At 42.3% G+C, this 24,271-nt stretch overlaps 1 protein-coding gene across 5 annotated transcripts in view; it reads left to right on the top strand.

The window, feature by feature from the left end:
• The window catches only part of CA8 (carbonic anhydrase 8), an 82,030-nt gene that overhangs the window by 44,219 nt on the left and 13,540 nt on the right, over positions 1-24,271 (top strand). For 2 of the 5 annotated variants that reach the window (NM_001083690.2, XM_025001552.2), the window contains 5 exon segments: positions 3,171-3,266; positions 8,359-8,421; positions 9,913-9,961; positions 10,670-10,782; positions 19,180-19,359. In NM_001083690.2, the coding sequence (NP_001077159.1) occupies positions 3,171-3,266; positions 8,359-8,421; positions 9,913-9,961; positions 10,670-10,782; positions 19,180-19,314 (456 nt within the window). In that variant the 3' untranslated portion in view covers positions 19,315-19,359. 5 annotated transcript variants of the gene reach the window in all.

Genomic DNA, 24,271 nt, shown 5'->3' with positions numbered 1-24,271 from the left:
ATAAGAAAGACTAGAGATCTCTTCAAGAAAATTAGAGATACCAAGGGAGCATTTCATGCAAAGATGAATACAATAAAGGATAGAAACAGTATGGACCTAACAGAAGCAGAATATATTAAGAAGAGGTAGCAAGAATACACAGAATAACTGTACAAAAAAGATCTTAATGACCCAGTAACCACAACTGTGTGATCACTCACCTAGAGCCAGACATCTTGGAGTGCAAAGTCAAGTGGGCCTTAGGAAGCATCACTATGAACAAAACTAGTGGAGGTGATGGAATTCCAGCTGAGCTATTTCAAATCCTAGAAGATGATGCTGTAAAAGTGCTTCACTCAATATGCCAACAAATTTGAAAAACTCAGCAGTGGCCACAGGACTGGAAAAGGTGTTTTAATTCCAATCCCAAAGAAAAGCAGTGCCAAAGAATGTTCAAACTACCACACAGTTGCACTCATTTCATATGCTAGCAAAGTAATGTTCAAAATTCTTCAAGCTAGGCTTCAATAGTATGTGAGCTGAGAACTTCCAGATGTTCAAGCTGGATTTAGAAAAGGATTTAGAAGCAGAGATCAAATTGCCAACATCCATTGGATCATAGAAAAAGCAAGACAATTCCAGAAAAAACATCTGCTTCATTGACTACGCTAAAGCCTTTGACTACATGGATCACAACAAACTGGAAAATTCTTAAAGTGATGGGAATACCAGACCATCTCACCTGCCTCCTGAGAAACTCAGATGCAGGTCAAGAAGCAACAGTTAGAACTGGACATGGATCAACAGGCTGGTTCCAAATAGGAAAAGGAGTACGTCAAGGTTGTATATTGTCACCCTACTTATTTACCTTCTATGCAGAGTACATCATGCGAAATGCCAGGCTGGATGAAGCACATGCTGGAATCAAGATTGCCGGGAGAAATATCAATAACCTCAGATATGCAGAGGACACCACCCTTGTGGCAGAAAGCGAAGAAAAACTAAAGAGCCTCCTGATGAAGGTGAAAGAGGAGAGTGAAAAAGCTGGCTTAAAACTCAGCATTCAGAAAACTAAGATCATGGCATCTGGTTCCATCACTTCATGGCAAATAGATAAGGAAACAGTGGAAACAGTGACAGACTTTATTTTCTTGGGCTCCAAAATCACTGCAGATGGTGACTGCAGCCATGAAATTAAAAGACGCTTACTCCTTGGAAGGAAAGTTATGACCAACCTAGACAGCATATTCAAAAGCAGAGACATTACTTTGCCAACAAAGGTCCGTCTAGTCAAGGCTATGGTTTTTCCAGTGGTCATGTATGGATGTGAGAGTTGGACCATAAAGAAGACTGAGTGCCGAAGAATTGATGCTTTTGAACTGTGGTGTTGGAAAAGACTCTTGAGAATCCCTTGGACTGTGAGGAGATCCAACCAGTCCATCCTAAAGGAGATCAGTCCTGAGTGTTCATTGAAAGGACTGATGCTGAAGCTGAAGCTGCTATACTTTGGCCTGCTGTGTAGAGCTGACTCATTAGGAAAAACCCTGATTCTGGGGAAGATTGAGGGTGGGAGGAGAAGGGGACAACAGAGGATGAGTTGGTTGGATGGCATCACAGACTCGATGGAGAGTTTGAGCAAGCTCTGGGAGATGGTGAAGGACAGGGAAGCCTGGCGTGCTGCAGTCCATGGTGTTGTAGAGTCAGACACGACTGAGCGACTGAACAACAGCCAAGTTCATGAGAGCTTTTCATAGCCTGACCTGTCCTGGGTTCTTGTTTTTGTTGTTCAGTCACTAAATTGTGTCTGACTCTTTTCGACCCCATGGACTGCAACATATCTTTCTCCTCTGTCCTCCATTATCTCCCGGAGTCTGCTCAGATTCACGTCCATTGAGTCCGTGATGCTATCTAACCATCTCATCCTCTGCCGCTGCCATCTCCTGTTGCCTTCAGTCTTTGCCAACATCAGGGTCTTTTCCAATGAATGGACTCTTCACATCAAGTGGACAAGATATTGGAGCTTCACCTTCAGCATCAGTCCTTCCGATGAATATTCAGGGTTGAATTCCTTTAAGAATGACTGGTTTGATCTTGCAGTCCAAGAACTCTGAAGAGTCTTGTCCTGGTTTATTATTTCTATAAAATTATAGACAGAGGGTCTCATTACTTCCCTCTAGTGGTCAGCTTTATAATTTGAATTCTAGCTGGGAAAACAAGAGAAGCTTCAAATTTAGAGCGATCTTCCTTGATAATTTTCCTTCATATTTTAATATGGACGCTAAAAGGACAAGGTGTCTGAATTTTAGTGTGTCTTTTTGGATGAATTCTTAAATGAGGCAGTGTTTTCAGGAGGTAAGTAATTATAACTTGATTAAAATGTAAAGCGATGATTAGTATTCTCGGCAGAAGGTTTGCCTAACTACTGTTATACTGAGAACCTCAGCGGCCATTTGATTTTAACCAGGGAGTTGAATTTGGCTTCTTTTAAGTGTTTTATCAGCCCTGTAGAAGCAAGTGCGTATTCTAGATAAACCTGGAAACCACAGAGCTCTATAGGGCTAAGAGTGAGAGAGTCCTCTAGAGTATTGTTTGACATTCCTTCACAGATAAAATTTTATCTGCAGTGCAGGAAATGCCCTTTTTTAAAAAAGAGCTCCACATTGGCATTCATTACTTTACCATGCTTTAAAAAATGATGCAGTGCTTTTCATAGGATGCTATCTCTACATATTCTTAGAAAGTTGAACTAATTTACAGAATGTGAGACTGGCTTTGTGTCATTCTTGATGGAGATGGTGGGTGACACAGTCCTGGAGTGTATAGGTACTAATCCTTTCAATGAGTTCTTTGTGATCAGACCTGGAGTTTCATTTCAGGAAGAGCCAGAGGGGATGTCTCTAAGGAAGGCAACAAAATCAATTTGAAATCTGCAAGTCCCCTCAGATGTGCTCCTGATCAGGACAGAAGCAGAACTTGAGAGGCACTGAGCCCTGCTTCTGTTGAGAAGTAAGAAGGAAGGAATTCACACAGAGAACCAGGATTCAACCAGTCATCTCTTTATATCTGTCTGTAATGCTGTTGTTGCATACCATACCATATGGATAGGGTCAAGGAGAAGTTGATATATCTTTGTTTTCCTAAACAGAAGTGCCTTTAGTAACGAGGTTGCCTCTCTGTCATTGCTCATCCAGCTCCACCTGATCCACTGGAACTCCACCTTGTTTGGCAGTATAGATGAGGCTGTGGGGAAGCCCCATGGAATCGCTATCATCGCTTTGTTTGTCCAGGTAAACGGTCTCCTGTTAAGATTACTACATTGTTCAGAGATGCTTCTTTTCTAATTCATTGTGCAGAAGGTTTTTTGTTCTCTCTCAGTTTTACTACTTAGAAGGGACATTAAGTGCTTATACAGAGAACATTGGTAGTTTAAAAATAGAAAACTTGGGGCTTCCCTGGTAACTCAATGGTAAAGCATTTGCTTCCCAATACAGGAGACATAGGTCAATCCCTGGTCCCGGAAGATCCCATCTGCCTCAGACCATCTAAGCCCGTGTGCCACAACTATTGAGGCTATGCTGTAGGGCCTGGGAACAGCAACTTTTGAGCCCATGTGCGGCAACTACTGAAGCCCGAGGGCCTTATAGCCTGTGCTCTGTAAGAGAAGCCATGCCACGGCAGTGAGAGGCCTGGGGACCACAGCTTGAAGGTAGCCCCCACTCAGAGTAACTAGCGAAATCTGTGCAAAGACCCAGCATGGCCAAAAATAAAGAAATAAAATTAAAAAAAAGAAAAAGAAACTGTGGTCTCTGTGGATCAAGTTCAGCCATATTCACTGGTAGAAAATGGTTCAGTGTGTTATCAGAAATTTTTTTCAGAATGGCATTCAGAGTCATTGGAGAAATGAATGAGAAAATGTCTCCTAAAGGCAGAGTTCATTTCATTAATGAAAAAGAGTTTCAGGAAATGTTTTTGGACCCTGCCTCACTGCAAAATCTAAGAAAAGTCCACAGTATAATCGTGCAGTAGATTCCTTTAGCTATTTGTTATGAGTAATTTTTTTTCTAAGATGATTGGAAGAGCCTTGTAGAAAAACATGGATGAAATAAGACTGACAAAAACCTTGGTGGATAAAGAGTTTAGATATGAACTCTTTGTTGGGCAAAGAACATTATATGCATTGAGTGAAATATACTCCTGGAGGAGGAAATGACAACCCACTCCAGTATCCTTGTCTGGAGAATCCCATAGATAGAGGAGCCTGGTGGGCTACAGTCCATGGGGTCGCAAAGAGTTGGACACAACTGAACATCTAACATACTTACAGTAAAATGTAGAAATTGGACCGTATGCTTTCAAAGGTAAGATTTTAGTTTTTCAGGTGACTCTTTTAAACTTTGTCGTATCGTCTTCTTGATGCAATAAAAGATTTAGAGCTGAAAGAGACCCTGGAGGGGGTTCCCAGGTGGCTCAGTGGTAAAGAATCCTCCTGCCAATGCAGGGCATGAAGGAAGATCCATATTATCTATGTGACGATGCCTTTCTCAGGAAAGAGCAATATCACAGAAACTGAGCACAGATGTTCACGGAGGAAAGAAGGGCTGATCCTGAGTGTCAGCCAAGGCAGAGAGGAAAGGACCACATCTGGGCCTTGCACTTAGGTCAGAGGCTGGGAAAGCGGAGGGGAGGGTCCAGGCAGTGAGGATGGACTTGGCTTTCAAGAAACTTGACTCAAAGACAGAAGGGGTGATAACTAGCGATGAGGTGCCCAGCTAGGTTCAGTTTGTTTCGTTTTGAGATCCAGGGTGGGCCTGTGTTTTTATTCTGAGCAAAAAGAGCTGGTGCAGGACTTCCCTGGTGGTCCAGTGACTGAGACTCTGCACTCCCAGTGCAGGGGGTCCGAGTTTGATCCCAGGTTGGGCAACTAGATGCCACATGCTGCAATTGAGAGTTTGCTTCCTGAAAAAAAAAAGATCCCTCATGCCACAGTGAAGATTGAAGATCCTTCCTATCCCAACTAAGACCCAGTGTAGACAAATAAATAATTACATATAAAAAAAAAAAAAACTAGTGCAGATATAGTTTGAAAATACTGCAGGAAAGGAGATGATTGATGTAGAAGAGCCCCAGAGGAAGTGGGGGGTGTCAGATGAGAGTTATATGGATGCACTGACCCTGGACAGGAAGGGCCCACCCTTTCTCCAAAACAGAGGGCTAGGAGGAAAGGGTGGGCACCAATGGCAAGCACGTTTAGGTGAAGAAAGACAGGAAATTAGGGGAGTTCATGCCTGATGACCTGTATTATCTCCCAGACACGCACAGCAAAATTATTTATAGAGCAGAGGAAATGTGGGTGTGGGATTGAGTTTTGAAATAGCTCAGGAGGTGAATGACAACAGACTTGACTGTCAGGGTGGGAGACCGACTTGAAATTGAACATCACAGATAGTCTAGGACAGCGGACAGTGGGCTAGTCTCTTCATCCACTGTGAGGTGCAGAGAATTCTAGCAAATTAATTGTGGCATCGATGGGTTGCAGAGCAGTTGATTTAGGAGGGCAGAGAGACTAGAGGATGGAGAGATGTCTTCCAGGGTAGGCAGGAAAGGAAAGAGACAGAGCCAAGAGGGACCCCAGGGCTTGACTCCTTGTGATCAGTGAATAGGAAGAAAGAGAAGAGAGGAGAGGGATGGATGGGTGGGCAGGTACGGTCAGAGGGGATGGTCTGTGGAGTTGTGGGTGTCAGAGTGGAAACAAATCCAGGGCACATTCTCAGGATTGGCTGACAGAGGTGGGATGGAGCTGAGGGACATGGAGTGAGGGGTCAAGAGAGAGGCCAGGGAGGGCATAGGTCACACCCAGGGATGCTGAAGTCCTCTGGGGTGACTGCAGGAGGGAACGACCATTGGTTGTTACCAGTGGATCAGTGAGTGATAGTGGAGCCAGGATAGTATGGGAGGAGGGTAGTCCACTCAGAGGGGGCTGGCCTTGGGCTTGTGAAACAGAAGACCCATCAGAAGGTAACAGCCAGGCACTGGCCAGAGCTCTTAATCTCATCTTTGAGGGGGGCTGCACAGTGTCCACTCATAAGGCTTGGAGTGAAGACCTTGAGCAGATCCAAGGGGTTCACAGAGACCAGGAGGTGTCAGGGAGCTTGTCAAAGATGTGGCATCATCCCATTCCAGAGGGTGTGGTGGGAAGTGAGGGGATTAGCCGTAGAAGTTGAAAAATTCAGGGCTTTGCAGGGCTGAGGTTCTTGGAGAGGAAACTGACCGGAGGGCTGGCATTCTGGGCAGTGGTGAAAGGTGGCGAAGGGCAGAGGTCAGAAGTTACCTAGTAGCGGGTGGACTCTTGGCCCCAGGTTGCGTTGTCACCCACACTGTTGTAGGATTTTAGGGACTGGGCTGTGCAGAGCATCATCTATATTTTCTTTTTGGTGGCTGTAACCTCTTCAGGCAGGACTTTGACAAAGAATGGAAGGAACGAGATGGAGCGATAGCTGGAATTGGCTGCAAAATATAGTTATGTCCACAAAGTATAGAACCTTTATAGATAGAAAGAGGCAGTAATAGTTATTAAATGCTGTATTTGATGCTGTGTGGCATTCTGAGTAAGAGTGATCTGGGTAATAATCACTGAGTTTCGATGCACCGTGCCCTATTCTAAGGTTTTTGTTTGACTGAGTCTTTTTTTCAACTCCGTCACTTTAATCCTCCCTGCTGTATAGAGAAGAAAGCTGAAGGACAGAGAGGTTAGGTAAACTTGCTCAAGACTGAAAAGTGAGTCAAGGTCGGAACCCAGCATCCAATGCAAGTGACCTTGTTCCTGGGCCACTAAACTGTGTGGCCTCACAGTGTTCAGACGTGGGCTGTTCAGAGAATTATGCTCTGATTAGAGATGCGTGAAGTGACGACAAAGCCCACCTGTGGGTGTAAGCATCCAAATACTACATTTTGCTTAAACCAGTACAACAGAAAGTGGAAGTGTTAGTTGCTCAGTCATGTCTGACTCCTTGCAACCCCATGGACTGTAGCCTGCCAGGCCTCTGTCCATGGAATTTTCCAGGCAAGAATACTGGAGTGGGTAGGCATTTCCTTCTCTAGGTGATCTTCCTGATCTAGGGATTGAACCTGGGTCTCCCACAGTGCAGGCAGATTCTTTACTGTCTGAGCCACCAATACAGCAAAGGAGTCTGTTTTTCCCTGAAGGTGGGGTGCAGGCATCTGCCTACAGGTCCACACTTTGACACCAAGGAGTACATTTTGCCTAAGATACACACACACACACACACACACACACACACACACAGAGTAACTTAAGAGAATTCATTTTCTATTTCTAGAGCCTATCTCAGGAATTGCAAACATTTGGAAAATATAATCTTGATTATTTGGAACTCAGTGGCCTGTGTTAGGTTGTATGAGTTTCCTGTCGCACCTCTTTCCTTTGATCCCCTTTGACCTAGTGTTTTTCCAAGTTGGTTCACAATGGAGAGAAGCCGGGCGAGTGAACATGGTGACAACTCTTGTAGGTCCTTGTGGATCATTCTCCAAAAATTTATGTGCAAAAGAAAAAGCAAACCATAACAGGGATTGTTTATCTGACATAAGTGGTCTCTGTTGTGACTGCCTTCCATTAGCATGGACAGAAACTGTTGAAACTTGACTGAAAAGTAGAAATGAGATTACACTTATAATTTTTAAAGTTAGAGTCAAGAATACCTCACATCATATTCTTTTTAAAATCTCAAATTCCTTGGGACATTTTATGCACTGAAAATATGTGATGATATATAATGCTTTAAAATAGAAAGCTACAAACAGCATATTCTTATTTATTTAAGAATAAATAGGTGATTACAGAGTTATGTCCAATGATAAGAAATAAGTGTCTCAATTTCAGTGACTTTAGCATATGAAATCACATACTTATTTTTTGGAGTTAATAAAAAATTTTCAACATGAATACAGTCATTATAATAATGATCTAGAAATGCTAAAAGTAAAAATAGAAGGCTTTGGGCGTGTGTGAATAGTTCTAATTTAGAAATATCCTCAAAACTTTTATGTTACAGTGTTATGTGATTATATATATATATAAACATAAATATGTTAATAAATATATAAATATAAATGTGCAGGACAGTGGGTAAAATCTATACCTAGCAAGGTAAATTTAGAATAGATTCTTGGAAATGCCCAGGAACATATCTAATACTTTCTTGTACTTTAATTGCCTTTAGTAGATGTTGACCTATTTATTAAGAAGTAAGTCTTGTATTCCCAAGAAGGACTTTCAGGTGAACTTGAACTTCACTTCAGTTGGTTATTTTACTTATGTATTTAAATGCTTAGTAGCTATGGTTTATACTTTATACATTGCAGATCGGAAAAGAGCACGTGGGCCTGAAGGCTGTGACTGAAATCCTCCAGGATATTCAGTATAAGGTAAGTCATTCTCTAAAAGAAAATAAAAATACTGGTTAGGTAAGAGCCTTCCATGTCTATCCTCAGGCTTGGAGATTCCCTAAAAGGACTCAGACAAGCCGTTAGTCTCCTGGTTGTGGTTTATTCCAGTGGAGGAATACAGATCAAAAAAAGTCAGCACAGTGAAAAGGTGGGTGGGGCGCAGTCCTGGAGAAACCAGGTACAAGCTCTCAGTTGAGAGCTCCCAGTCGAGGTGCCTGGGGGCACAGCTGATTCTCCCAGCAGTGATGGCACAGCACTTGTGAAGCGCTGCTAGTCAGGGAAGTTTACCCAAGCCTTGGTGTCCAGGGATTTTATTGGGGGTCAGTTACGCCTGGGCAGTGCCTCAGGGACTGACCTCAGCTATGCTGACTCCAGCCCTCCGGCCCCCACCCTGAGCAAAACCAGGCTTCCACCATAAATTACTTTGTTGGGATAAACTTATCTGGTCCAACTGGTACAGCCTGCCCAAGGCCTCAGGCACACAGAGCCACTCTTATCAGGAGGCTTATTCCAAGGACTCAGAGACGATCTCCCAGGAGGCAGCCAAGGGCTAGGCTTGAAGACAGGACTTTTGGGGGGAATTGTTTAGGATTTGAGCAACCCAGGCCTCCTGTGTACATCTTTCTGCCCTCTGGATATAGGGAGGTAGTATAAATGAAAGAAATAAAAATTGTGGCGACCACACTTCAGAGTATTTATGTGAAAAGAGAAGCAACACAAGCTCACATAAGTCATAAGTGATACCTCCCTGAGAAGGTGACTTAAGGTTGATTTGCCCCAGTGGCTCAGCAGATAAAGAGTCTGCAGTACAGGAGACACAGGAGACCCAGGAGACCCAGGTTCGATCCTGGGTCAGGAAAATCTGGAGAAGGAAATGGCGACCCACTCCGGTATTCTGGAGTCCATGGGGTTGCAAAGAGTCGAACATGACTAAGCAACTGAGCATGTACCTACTGTGCTGCCAAGAAGGTTAGAAACTGAGAGCAGAGTTTCAGGAGGAAAGTCATTTCTAAAGACTCCCTGGGTCAAGGCCCTCATCTCTACTCCAGGAGCAGGAAAGGCAGTGATGAGGGACAGACAGACACTGGACGGACAATTTTAAGTTTCACACCAGGAATTATAGGGAAATTCCTGAGCTGTGGCCATAGCAAAAATAGTTACAGACTCAGAGCAGGAACGTCCTGTTGGAACCAAGCCGTGTCACTCCAGTGAGAAGACAGATTGACACACCCACAAACCTGTGGGATCTGGCATTCAGAAAAGACTTCAGGGCTTTCGCTGGCGGGTTCAGTGATTAAGGATCCATGCTTCCACCGCAAGGGGCATGGGTTTGATCTCTGGTCAGGGAAGTAAGATCCCACATGTACAGTGTGGCCAAGAAGAAAAGACTTCAACCTCGATTTTTAGTGCTTATAAATGTTCTTATTCTAAAATTTTGTGTTAACGTGGGGTACATTTTCTTTTTTTCAGGGGAAATCCAAAACAATACCCTGCTTTAATCCTAACACTTTATTACCAGGTAAGCATTTATTGGGTTGCATAGGGTGAATTTTAACTGTGGCTGTGACTGCATTGTTTTTCTCAGAATATACAACACTGTGTCTTACGAGTTAGTAAGCTTTCTTTATAATTAATGTTCTTTGTAGTTGTTACCAGTTTCAGATTGTTCTAAACTTGGGAGTAAACTTTTTGAGATAATAAACATTTTACCACTGAGCTTCCCTGGTGGCTCAGACAGTAAAGAATCCACCTGCAGTGCAGGAGATGAAGGTTTGATCCTTGAGTCGGAAAGAGCCCCTGGAGAAGGGAATGGCAACCCACTCCAGTATTCTTGCCAGTATTCTGTCCAGCCTGGTGGGCTACAGTCCATGAGGTCGTAAAGAGTTGGACACAATTGAGCACACACACACACACACACACACACACACACCCCTGGTATAGTATATCAAGTGTTTATATATCTAGTTTATATAACCATATTTAAATATGTATAGGAATTCATTGATACAAAATCACTATAAATAATAGAGGATACATCATGTTCTCCATTGATTGTTTTCTTCATATGATTAGTTTTAAAATATATATGTGAGGCTTCAGTTTAAAAATGACATCTTTCTGAGACATGTTATCTGGATGGTTTGTAAGTTTGAAAATGATTGTTGGACTCTTCCAAATTATTTTTCATTAACTCATCTTTCCGTGATTGGTCCATGTGGTGGCACAGATCCCTTGCTGCGTGATTACTGGGTCTATGAAGGCTCTCTCACCATCCCGCCCTGCAGCGAAGGTGTGACCTGGATATTATTCCGATACCCTCTGACAATATCCCAGCTACAGGTGAGAGGAGGGCTTTAACCTTCCAGGACGAAGTTTTGCATTAAAGGGTAAATTTTCTCTCTGTAAAAGGGAAATGTCTGTTTCATGTTCTTGCTCCTTTCGGCTCAATTAGATCAGTCACATCTCTTCAGATAAAGTTAAATGTCTCGAGCCAGTAAAAGCAGTTGAAAGGTTAAGGATGAACAAAACCCAGCTCCCATTTACCATCTGTACTTTAAAAGTCAGTTTTTATAGAGTAAATAGAAGTCAGTGAAATACCCAAACTATTCATTAGTCTAGTTACTGTTTCATGTGGGATTTCTCAGGTATTGGAGAGGAGAAAGTTCTTGGAGGTGAGGTGAGAACACTGGTTATTTCTGTAACTCACACTCGGGCTTTGTAATAGCTCTTTCTTGGCTTGTATAGGAAAATTCTGTATGGAGAGAGTGGGGGACCTAGAAAGAATGCCCTGTAAAGTTCTGGATTGTTCTCTAGCCGCTTTTGGTCTGCTGTCCCCCACCTTGGGTTCAGCATAGGTGCTCTAGATGCTAATGCAGCGTGTGAGGCACCAAGGTGAATTGTCACTGGGATGTCACTGGTGGGGCAGGATGCATGCTCACTACAATGTGTTTCAACATTGATTTTGACGTTATTAGTATCATAATATTTGATACTAAATGTACCATTTGTTAATGCTAAGAAGACAGCATTATTAATGATCACTCTCAAAGACTTAGGCAATATGCTAAATAAATAAGCTAAATTTCCTTTAGAAATTCTTTACAAACTATTATACCCCTTATATTTTATAACAAGTTCAAGTTTATTCACTATTCAGAAAAGCTTTCTTTTGTTTGTCCTTAAATCTTTAAAACACCTCTTTCAGCTCTGAACAGTTTCTTCTTCTTTCTCTTTTTCTGAGGATTGACTTTAAAAGATACCCATTCAGCATCTTCATTGTTTCATTGTTTTAGAAGCTTTGATCACACCACCTTTGGGCCTTCCTGGTTTTCATATGACAAATCCCAATTCCTTTATCTGGTCAGTCTTTTTTTTTTTCTTATGAGAAACTATTCCTGAGTGCCAACCAGACACAGAGGATCCAGAGATTAAAACACAGTGTTTATTCTTAAAAAGTTCACTGTGGAGTTGAGGAGGCAGATGTTCATACAGGCAACTGTGTTGTGTCATAAGTAAGGCGCTCTGGAAACACACAGGGCAAAAACCCAGCTCAGACTGGAAGGTCCAGGGAATAACTCCTGAAAAATATTAGGAGTGAGTCTGTTAAAGGAGAGGGAAGAAATTAGAAATTTGAGTTGAATGTTAAGAATAGAGGTTTGGACTAAAGAGATATAGATGAAATTTAACAGCAAAGATGGTAGCTGCTGTAACAGATATACTCCAAAACTTCAGTGACTGGGGACTTCCCTGGTGGTCCAGTGGTCAGGACTTTGCATTCCAATGCAGGGAATGTGGGTTCTCTCCCTGGTTGGAGAGCTAAGATCCCATATGTTTCAGGGCCCAAAAAACCAAAGCATAAAACAGAAGCAATATTGTAATAAATTCAATAAAGATTTTAAAAATGGTCCACATCACAAAAATCTTAAAAATTTTTCAATGACTTATCACAGTAAGAATTTATTTTTTTTTTTACACTCTTAAAATCTAACGGATGTATTTTTTCTTCACAGTCAAGGCTTTTCTCTGTGTAGCCACTCAGGAAATGGGGTTGCAAGACACTCTGCCATCTTTAATACCTCTCTTCTTTAGGTGTGGGAATATAGTGAGCAGGAGGGGAAAACATGTGGAGGATCTGAAGGGAGACTGCTTTCTAAAGTGTAGACTGAGAAATGGAGAACACCATTTATGCTTCCATTCTGTTGGCTGGAACTTAACCCATGGCCACACCTGGTTGTAGGGGAAGCTGAGAAGTGAATTCTAGCTTCATGTCCAGGAAATAGAAATGAATTTGATGATCTGTTCAGCTCAAGTTGAGAAAGACAAGAGAGCCCAGCTGAATGCAAAACCTCAGTGCAGATGGAGGAGACAGGGAGTCAAGGGCTTGCCCATGGGCCTTGGGGACAGCCAGGAGGGAGTGATGTCCTGGGATCCAGGACAGGAGAGAGGATTTCCAAGTTGTGGAGAAGGGAGGTAAACAGTGACAGATGCTACAGAGACTCTAAATAAGATGCGTGCATCTCATGCAGGTAGAAAATACAGTAAGTGCCCTACATACGAAGCTTTAGGTTGTGAACTTTCAAGATGCGAACGAGGTACTGCACTGTAAGGTTAAAAATGTTTTCTTTCTTGTGTTTGTTTATGTATTATTTCTGTGAAAAGTATAGACCTATTATAGAGCAGTACTATGTAGCCAGTTGTATTAGTTGGGTATACCTGGGCTAACTTTGTAGGACTTACAAACAAACTGGACTTCCCAACATGCTCTTGGAACAGAACTCTTTCCTATGTAGGGAACTTACTGTAACTATGCTTTATAAACATATGCCCAGGAGGCCACTGCTTGATTCTCACTCTTCACTCTTTTTTTAAAGTTAATTCCATTTATGTATTTTATTATTTTGTCTGTGATGGGTCTCTGTTGCTATACATAGGCTTTCTCTAGTTGCAGTGCAAGGGTTTCCCATTGCAATGGCATCTTTTGTTGCAGAGCACAGGCTCTAGGGGGCTCGGGTTTCAATAGTTACTGCATGTGGAGAAGAAGCCAGTAGTTCTGGTTCTTGGGCTCTAGAGTTGAGGCACTGTAGTCATGGCTCATGGATTTAGTTGCCTTTTGGCATGTGGGATTTTCCCGGACCAGGGATAAAACCCACGTCCCCTGCATTGGCAGGCGGATTCTTACCCACAGCCAGGGAAATCTTCATGCTTGACTCTTGTTTCTTGCCCCAGTGTGTTCACTGGTGGATCTTGGTGCTTCTCTGTTGCTGAGCTTTGGCTTCTGTTCTCCAGTATCATTCCTCCACCATCCCTTTCTTTATGCTGTTCTGGCTGCTCTAGGTCCACACCCCAGCCCATCCAGCCAGTTTGCCGTGGAGAAAGCCTTCATCTCTTTTCAGAGTTGCCATCATGCAAGAAAAGATTCATGAACAAGGAATGTCATTGCCAGTTAACTGAATCATTAACTGAAGTGAGATGTTTCTGTGGAGCACTGAGCTGAATGGGACCCGGGATAAGAGTTTCAACTGTGTTAGTCACAGCGGAGGGGTCAGACTGGCAGAGGAAACAGAAGCAGCTCAGGGTCTGCAGTCACATTTGTTCAGCAGTTTAGGGGCAATTTTCTAAAAATAGGTCAAATCTTTAATGAAAAATAAGCTTTTCCTCTGTAACCACAGTAAATGTCTATTTATTGAAAGTCAATTTGAATGAACCTGGCTGAGCCACAGAAAATTCTCAGTTCCACTTAGAATTCCACAAAGGATTCTCTCGCTAGCACAGTATTGGGGATGTTAACCAATAGTCTGTAATGTGATGATTTACTTCCATGTCATCCAGTAAATTATGCAACAGCCCAGAGGCAACTCATCATGCCTTTTGGTCTTGCAGGCTTCAAAGGGAGCCTTGCTTTGTACCATCCCCCTGAGCGAGGTCAGTGACAAAGTCTAACCTTAACTCACTAAGTCGTGCTCCTCAATTACTGGGAAATAAGCTGTGTCTTCCTCAAAGGGAGCCAAAGCCAAAGGAATGTGTATTTGAAGGAATAATTTCAACTGCTCTTGGAAATGGATAACTTTCCAGTTTCTTTTCAAGAAAAGAAGATGTAGGTGCTGTTAGTGCAGAACTCCGTTGCAGCATCTGTTCAGAGAGCAGGAGTGTGGAAATGGACACACACACACTCACATGTACATTAAATTGCAATTTAGAGTGATTTAGGGGAAAAAATGATAATCTTAGGAGAAAATGAATCAGTTTGTCCTTGATTTGAATGTTTCACTGTTGCTGCTCATATAGTTCCAGAGAAAGCAGAGTCCAAAATAGAGAAGGTCCAGAGAGGCAGCAAAAATGAGAGGAACTAAGGGTAAAGGTGTGAATCTAGAATCAAAACCAAGAATTGAGGAGCCTCACCTTGTTGGGCTTGAAGAGGAGGAGAGAAACATAGAGACTGAGGCAGAGAGAGGATTGATATAGAAAATAACAAAAAGAATAGCAAATGGCAGGTGGATGGCTACTAAGTTGATTTTTTGAGAAACAAAGCTTTGTATTGAAGAAATAATGTGTCCTCTTATAGGGGTAACATATGTTACTAAGTAGCTGGGTGTTATGGGCTTCCCTGGTGGCTCAAACTTAAAGAATCTACCTGCCAATGCAGGAGATGCGAGTTCCATCCTCTGCCTGCTAGTCCAGGAGGAGGAGTTGGTACCTATAGTGTAGTATTGACAGCTGAGCCCAGCGTGAACCATTTACGTCTTCCTGAGCACTAGAATCCTAGTGTCTGGGACTGGGAGCCCCTGGTTGGTCGGTTGACTTTTTCGTGTTGTTCTGGTTAGCAGACTATGCTACGGGAAGAAACCCACACAATTGGATGGATTTGGATAAGTGTAATTTAAAACATTTAAAAAAGTGATCTGTAACTATTGTCACTGGCTTGTCAGTGACAACGCAGGAGATGTGGGTTCGATCTCTGGGTTGGGAAGATCCTCTGGAGAAAGAAATGGCAACCCACTCCACTATAGTCCATGGGGTTGCAAAGAGTCGGACATGACTTAGCGAGTAAACAACAGCAGCAATTCATGTATTGTTATGAATTTCCTGGTGATAAAGGAAAATAAGATGAGAACAGGGACTTTTATGTGTTAGTTTTCTTTTAACATGATGACACATGAGATGTAAATCAAAACAAGTCTATTACAAAATGTGGGTAGGACCCCTGGAACTACTAAAAGCAATGTGTGCCAAACTTCAGACCCTAGAAATTAGCCTGTTAACTGCTGTCATGAAGAAAGCAGTTTCAAAGCTGAACTTTGAGTGAGCCATCAAGGTCAGACGTCAGTGAAGGCTGGAATGAACGTTGTAGACCGGTGGGCGTGCCACCCAGTTCAGGGAACAGTGGCTGCTCAGCTTTCTACCTTCACGGGTGAGGACGTGTCTCCCAAGTGTTAAATCTCTCTCCTCTCCATCTCTCTCTTTTAAATTGGCTGAACACACATACCATGTTTAAGTAGAGGAGCATTAAAAATCGATGAACTCGTACATACTGATTGATAATGATGGCCCCTGTATGGCCCTGACATTTGAATTTAGCTGAAGACTTTTATCTCGGAATATTATTCTGCTTCTTTCTCACTCTGTCTCATTTTGGTGCAATAACAGAGTGCGCACTCGAAACCATTTGAAGTGACTAAAGGATTCTGAGGGGTGGTTACTTCAGAAAAATTGGCATTTCAGAGAGATGTGTTTTTTCCCCTATCTTTGTTGATGTTTGAAGTCTTCAAAGCATCACTCTGATCAGAGAAAAACATTTCTTGTGAAGCAGTTCTCTCTGAGAAGGCAATGATTGGAGACTGGCCGGCTGTTGACTCAGATCTCTTCTAGAAGAAGTCGTTTTCACAGAAGGTATTTCAGGCTGAGGCCTGGGGCTTGAAAGATTTAGCTTCAGTTCAGAATACGTAAATACAAAGTTAACTCAGCTTTGCAATAAGCTTCAGAGTCAATAAGAAATGGAGTATTTCTTGAAATACCTCGAGGCAGTCAAGTTTTGAGTCCACAGTGCTCATTGGTGACCCTGTCCTGGGTTTATAGGTTCTGATTGCAGCTCTTACATATGATCACACACACAGGGAATGGGAGGAAAGAGAACCTTCTGTTTCTCAGTCAACTGGTTTATTATTTCTAGTCTCCTTTCTTGCATACAAAATTGTAGCTAAATAATCATCTCCAAATGCAGAAGCTTGGACTTCAGAAGTCATGTGGTTATTTATGAACATTCTCTGTGTGCTTGGAGCTGTGCTGAGTGTTTTCATGAATGATCTTATTTACCTCATATCACCCCGGAATACTGTTATCACCTTCATCTCTGTTATTCACAGGTGGAAACTGAGCTTGAAAAGGAAGAGCAGTTGGGTTGTTTGGGTCTTGGGTAGCAGAGACTGGACAAGAACCAGCCTTTGGATGCAGTCTGTCCTTGAGCTTCATCTTCTTTTTGAAAAATCATAGGCTCCTCTGACTAAGAAGTTTCCCTTTCACTCCATCTCAGGGAAATCTAAGACAAATGCACCTCACAAATAATTATAAGGGATTCTCATGAAGACTTGGCTCTAGACATTTTTCAGGTGCAACAAGCAATATGAGTACTGCCATATTCCCTCCTGTAAACCCGTGAGAAGGTCTAGTGAGAAACCATTATATAGATTAAAAATCTCATGGCTTATACGACTGGCACTTTTTTATATAAAAACAGCATGTGGATGTTATTTTAAAAAACAGGACAATCCTAATAGGATCAGGGTTAACCCATTTAGGGAAATCAAACAGTGTTTGAAGAGATAGGAAAATAGAACTTTAGAAGGCAAATTTCTTTCCTTTTTATAATTCTATTTATTTATTCATGGCTGTGTTGGGTCTCCATTGCTGTGCAGGCTTTTCTCTAGTTGCAGCAAGCAGGGGCTGCTCTTCATTGCGGTGCAAGGGCTTCTCATTGTGGTGGCTTCTTTCGCTGTGTAGTACAGGCTCTGGGGTGCGCTGGCTTCAGCAGTTGCAGTTTCTGAGCCTTGGCGCGTAGGCTCGGTAGTTGTGGCACATGGGATTAGTTGCTCTGTGGCATGTGGGATCTTCCCGGGCCAGGGATAGAACCCGTGTCTCCTGCATTGGCAGGCAGTCTTTACTGCTGAGCCACCAGGGAAACTAGAAGTCAAATTTCTGACTTGGGTTCTGATCTAGCAAGCCATTTAATTTTTCCCAGCTCTGATTTCCAATTCATATGTGAGTGGATTGAATTAGAATCTTGTGAGATTTGACTCTTCTGGAGTCAGAGAACCTCTTAGGAGAATGCACCAGTGAAATTTTACAGGAGTCCCATGGGTCCTCTAAAGTCTGTGGATTTCTAGGTTTTTATTGGAACCCTGAATTAGTTACTATCATGTGGGTTTCCCCCTCATGATTGGATTAAGTCTGTGTCAGTGTTGTGTGAACCTTTGTGGGTAGAAGCCTCTGAGTCACAGACGGTGATGCTTTGGTCGATTGGTGCTATTCACGTCACGTTTGCTCAATGTCCTGGGTTATATGCTGGCTCTAGGGTCTACTGATGACTAGAATTTCTGAAGAGGTGGCTGTGGGACTGGGAAGAGGGCACGTGGCCTTGGAATTGTCAGACCCAGATTATCTGGAATCTTCCTTAACCTGTCTGACCTCAGTTTCTCCTTTTGTGTAAAGAATGAAGAATGTCTCATGTGATTTTATGTGGCATTTAAAGGAAATAACAGATGATTTGACAAAGGTAAATCAACTGCTAGATGGCATTGAGCTTGGCAAAAGCTCCTCACGTGTTTGCTGGTTGCTCAAACACTTCCAGTGGGTGGTGTCTGGCAGACTATGAGTTCTCAGGAGGTACAACTTGGCCAGTGAGGGAGACTGCCGTGAGCTGATGGGAATGGTCTCTTGGGACTGTGGTAACCAATAGTGCGTAACTGGAAACCACGGGATCTGGGGAGGCTACCTGAGAAGGGAGATAAACTTGAAAATCACTGTTGCCACAGGAAGAAGATGGGCTTAAACTTTTGAAAAATCAGAGGCATTCTTTGCTCTTTGGAGGGCTCAACAAGCAGCAAAGGGAGTTTTTTGATGAAAAAGCCTCAATCTAATATATTTAACATATAATCAGTTAGCATATAGTAACACCATGATTCATTATAGAGATATACTTGGGAAGCATTTCAGAACATTTCTTCATTTGTTCACTTTTTCTTATTATGTTACGGCAGACATAGAATTTTTTTTTTTTTTTTTTTAGGTATTACAGATTATCTCCTTTTTATTTTTATCTTTTTTATTTTTGGCCACAACAGGCAGCATGTGGGGATCTTAGTTCCCCTACCAGAGATAGAACCGGTGACCCCTGCATTGGAAGTATCGAATTCTAACCACTGGACTGCTAGAAATGTCCCCATAAGAGCTATTTGAGAGAGATGTATATCCTTTTTGCATGAACAGATCCAGCAGGTTTTGACGGTTGTTTGGGTTTATCTGGAGGCCTTCCTATCTCTGCTTCTGTTGTCTTCTTTCCTCTTGTAGAGGTTGTGTCTAATGTCTTAGCTCTGGAAGAATGAACTCAGTTTTTCTCTTTTTCGAAGCTTAATTTTCTCTTTTTAAATGCTTGTAATTTATGCATATTTTAAGTTATCGATGAGATTCCCATCTTGCTCATGGCCGGTCGACAATTAATCTGTTCTGTTCTGCTTTTATTTTCAGATTGAAGAATTTCGAAGGCTGAGGACACACGTGAAGGGGGCAGAGCTCGTGGAGGGCTGTGACGGGATTTTGGGAGACAATTTTAGACCCACGCAGCCGCTCAGTGACAGAGTCATTAGAGCTGCATTTCAGTAGCCAGAGAAAACAGGAGCTGAGAGTACGTGTGGGTACTTCATCTGGGTACGTGTGGATTAAATGAGGAAAACAGGCACACAGTTGAGCCTGCACGTGAAAGCAGCTCTCATGATGAACCTGTTAATTTTGCAATGTGAATGCACTTCATTGAAATTTAGGACACATTCTCAAGCCCCATTCATTACAAGTCAGGTGGTTTGTAAAAATTTCACACCCTTTAGGGAAAAATCTACATTCCATATGTTTTTCCAGCAGTGCAGCCTTTCATTCTATTGATAGGTTTTGCTTTAATATCAGCTTTCATAAGGGAAGGCACTTGAGGCAGGGTAAATGATACGCAAGTACTTCTTCTTTGGTACTTTGCTGTGTTGTTGTAGCTTGAAACTGCAGCTGTTATCTCCTGATGAATGGGGAGCATGAAGGAAGGGGCTGGGAGTTGTTGAGCCTCAAAGCTGGCCACTTGTCCAGTGCAGATTGGTCATCTTGCTTATTGGGGTAGGTAGTGAGGGTAGATCAGGCCAGAGTGATAATACTTACCCTGTGTAAGTGATTTTATTCGATAGATCAAGAAGCACTTGGTGATTATATAAATGCAGCATGTTTCTTTACTGATGGAATATTCTAATAATCTATACATTTTAATATATTGGATTCAATGTATGTGTTACTTACCCTTAAGGAGCTAACAAAATAAACATCACAAACAAGGAAAATATAAAATATATATAAATGCCTGTGTACTGGGTTACTTCTTCACTTTGTAGATTGACCAGGATCACATACCTAGGTCAGTGTGTTGCTATGAAACCGCTGCTTCCTGTGAGAGCAAAGTGCCTATTGGAACAGTTTCCGAGGAGTCAGCACAGAGCTCTGACTGTTTAGTGGTCTGTTGGGAGTGTGTCTTCTCACCCTATGTCAGTGTTCCAGTGGATGGGGGAGTCACAGAGGACCTGAAATCTCTGGCCTCCAGCAGCTCACAGTCTGGGACTTCCTTGGTGGTCCAGTGGTTAAGACTTACCTTCCTGGAAGAGTGTGTGGATTCCATCCTGGTCAGGGAGCTAAAATCCCACATTCCTCATGGCCAAAATAACAAAGTGTAAAACAGAGGCAATATTGTAACAAGTTCAGTAAAGACTTCAGAAATTGTCCACATCAAAAAATATTTTAAAAAACAGAGCTTAAGCCTGAGATGGTGAGCAGGACAATGTAAAAACATTTCAAAAGTACAGTTACAAATTGTAATAAATTCTGTGAATGAGAAGAACAAAAAAGTGGAGTGGAGGAGATTTTGGCTAGAGGGAATATCTTTGCAAAGATCCTCGAGGGTCCCCTCTCTGTGGAGATGGTAAGACTTTGGTGCGCTGAGATACCTGAAAGAAGCCCCCTGAGTCTGGGGTGTGGAAATGAAAGGGAGAGTCAGGCGGGGCCCTGTCTTCAAGGGCTTTGTCAGCCGAGTTAGATGTCTTTATCTCATTGTCAATGTGTTGACGTCTAAGGGTTCTCAAGGGAGTGGCCTGACCCCTGTATATTCTCAGTAGATCACAGTGGCTGGAGAATGAATGGACTGGATTACTCTGGGCCAGGCTGGGGGAGTAGAAAGGTATTTTAGAAGTCCATTGGGTAACCAAGGTGCAAGGCATGGAAGCTTGGGTACCAGACTAGGAACAGTGCGGATGGAGAGAGGTTTATGTTTGTGAAAGAGTCTTGAAAGTGATATCTAGGGGTAAGTTGCATGTGAGTGAGAGGAGATGGAATTATCAATGATAACAGCTGGGGTTTGGGGCTTTAGAAACTATAGGCAGAGTGACAACAGGGAAGCTGGATAGGTTCTGTCTGAGATGGAGAGATAGAGAGGACTGAGAGTGGCTTGTCAATCACAACAGTGGGTGGACCCGCCACGAAGGAAGCTGGAATTTCAAAAGTGGAGATCAGAAAAGAGGTCTGAACAGAATGTGGGAGTTGTGGGCATAGATTATGTGTGTCTGCATGTGTGTGTACAAATAATGTTCTAATAATACATGGGGATGACCTCACGTGTTCATAAAACCTTATGTGTTGCTTTATGATAAGTTAACCAAAGCACCAGTAAGTTAGGTCATTTGCCCAAAGTTGCTGAGCAGTGGAAGTGGAAGTTGGACTCAGGCAGCCTGACTGACAGAGCCCTCTGTCATAAGCAGTAAGGGTCAGAGATCAGGGAGCATCTCCACACTCGGGCCCTCAGGATAGCAGGAGGATGAGGGATGTAGGTTGCACTGGGCAGAAGTGGAGTTTGAAGGGAGGAGGCGGCGATACCTTGTAATGAAGCAGCTTCCCCCTAGCTATCTGTTTTACTCATGGTAGTGTACATGTGGGGCTTCCCTGGCCGCTCAGCAGTAAAGAAGCTACCTGTAGCAAGAGACCCGGGTTCAGTCTCTGGATCGGGAAGATCCTCTGGAGCAAGGCACTCCTCCAGTATTCTCATACATATAGTATTCAGTATGGAGTGGAGTGTACCCACTCCAGTATTCTTTCCTGGAGAATGCCATGGACAGAGAAGCCTCGTGGGCTACAGCCCATCGGGGTCACACAGAGTCGACACAACTGAAGTGACTCAGCAGCAGCAGCAGCAGCAGCAGCATCGGTGGCGTGTATGTGTCAGTGCTGCTCTCTCACTTCATCCCACCGCCTCCTTTCCCCTTGCTGTGTCCACACCTTCATTCTCTAAGTCTGCGTCTCTATTCCTGACCTGCAAATAGATTAAGCTGTACCATTTTTCTAGATTCCACATGTATGCATTAATATATTTGTTTTTCTCCTTCTGACTTCACTCTGTATGACCATCTCTTGGTCTGTCCGTATCTCTACAGGTGACCCAGTTTCATTCCAAATGAAGGCTTTTTTTTTTTTTAAACAAGAGAAATACTGGAACTTTCTATATGAGGGGTGGGGAATGAGCCAGTAGGTGGGCAGGGCTGAAGATGCTGTTTCTCGAGAGGCTAATCCTAGCAGTGAAGTCTGTGAAAAGTTGCCAGGGGATGGAATTCTAAGCACAAGTGGAGGCTGACTTTTGTTAAGGGAATGGACACATTCCATGCAGTCAGAGGAAGGAAGGAGGTGGTGGTTTATAGACAGCATTTTGTGACTTGCTTTACCATTTAAGGGGGATTGGGGAAGAGCTGGGAGTCGGGGAGGGAAGCTGAAGAAGCTGGGAGCAGAGGGTGGGGGGAGGGGTGCAGGCAGGACTCATTGGAGGGCAGGCAGAGAGGCACAGTGAGGCTGGTGAGCATGAGTTTGTGAATTTATCCAGTGCAGGTTTGGTATACTCTTCTGTGAATATCAGTAACCATAAATGACACTTTTTATGAAATGAGATGATTGGCTTGAGTTTTTGATCCTTATCTTGCCCTCCATGCAAATTGCCTCTCTAAATATCTAAATAATCATCCCTATGTTATCTCTGTCTTACACACACACACACCCTTAAATGTTTATGAGAAGACTGCATCTATTTCATATACATATGCTTCGTATTCATTGTATGATAAGAAGACAATGTGTAATTCTCAAAGTTTTCAATTAATTACAGTATAGATATTTTAAGAGAGAGGATGGATTGCTATCCTTGTCTTGGTGGCTGAGATTCCTGAAAGGGGGTCATTTTTCCCCAGATTCTTCAGAATGGTGAGAAATTCTCTCAAAGATGAGTTCACTTCTGACTGTATCCTTTCATGAATACATTTTTGATCCTTTTATCTTGAAATGTGTAATACAAATCTAGTCATACTTCTACATAAGAATTATATTGGGAAATCAGACTTATGGATGTGTGCTTTTTATTTGATATTTAATAATGCCCTAAGGCAGGTAATTCAAATTTTATTAAAGTGAAATGATTTGACAGTCAGACTTTGAATTTAATGCATGAATGTTTCATTTAAGCTCTTAGAACTGAGAAGGAAAAAAACTTTTTTTCTGATAACTTTCTAAAAAAATGTTCAAAATAATTCAGATTTATTTTAGCTATGCTTTACTAAAATAACTTTAGTTTGGGGATTTAAAATGACATTCATTTTTACATGACATGTCTAGACATCTGGAGGGTTTTGATAACCGAGACTTATTATTCCCATGAATTACCTGGGACTTTTTATATTACCATTTAAGAAGTATGAACTATGGTTTTGTACTTGTTTGAAGAGTTCACATGTAACTCATCCAGATCCAAGGCTAGTTCAGATTTCTGGGAGCCAGTTTACCCATCGAACTTATGGGTGTAGGAGAACCAAACCGTAGGCACAGCAAATCAGAAATAAGACCAAGCTTTCTGACCAGTTTCTTTGCTGCCCTTGGCATAATAATGTGACTTCAAAGACCCAGAAAGGGACTCTGCCCAAATATGTGGGTAAATTTGACACAGGGATCTTTCAGAAATACTATTTTTTTCTTCTTCCATTTTTTCGTTTTCTAATCTATTGGGAGCACACTTACCATTTCCCCTTTTAAGGGAGGGAAAGGAGATGATCTAGAATTTTTTGACATTGGTTTTTACAGAAAACAATTATGATTAGCTATACTTACTGCAAACATGTGTGCAGTTTAACAATATTTGAGTCACAGGGGATTCAGGCAAATATATGAACAGTCAGGATAGCTTTCTAAAAACTGACTCATATTTAATGAAACAAACAGGCAAGTAATTATTTCATTGGAAGGTTAGTATTATAGTGTTTGATGCTACCTGTGACATTTATTACATCTAAGAAGACGATGTTATAAATTGCAAAAGTACACATGGGGAAGAGTTGAGTACAGTCTGAACATGACTTCAGGTTCTATCATAATATTGATATTAACCTTCAAATGAAATAATTACTTGCCTGTTTGTTTCATTAAATATTAGCCAATTATTAGAAAGCTATTCTGTTTAAAAATTTGCCTATTTCCCCTGTGACTCAGTTTAATTGTTAAGCAGAACACA

This window comes from Bos taurus, chromosome 14, assembly GCF_002263795.3.
Source record: "Bos taurus isolate L1 Dominette 01449 registration number 42190680 breed Hereford chromosome 14, ARS-UCD2.0, whole genome shotgun sequence".
Classification (NCBI taxonomy): domain Eukaryota; kingdom Metazoa; phylum Chordata; class Mammalia; order Artiodactyla; family Bovidae; genus Bos; species Bos taurus.
Note: the sequence above shows the minus strand (reverse complement) of the source record. Positions and strands in the feature narration are given on the sequence as shown.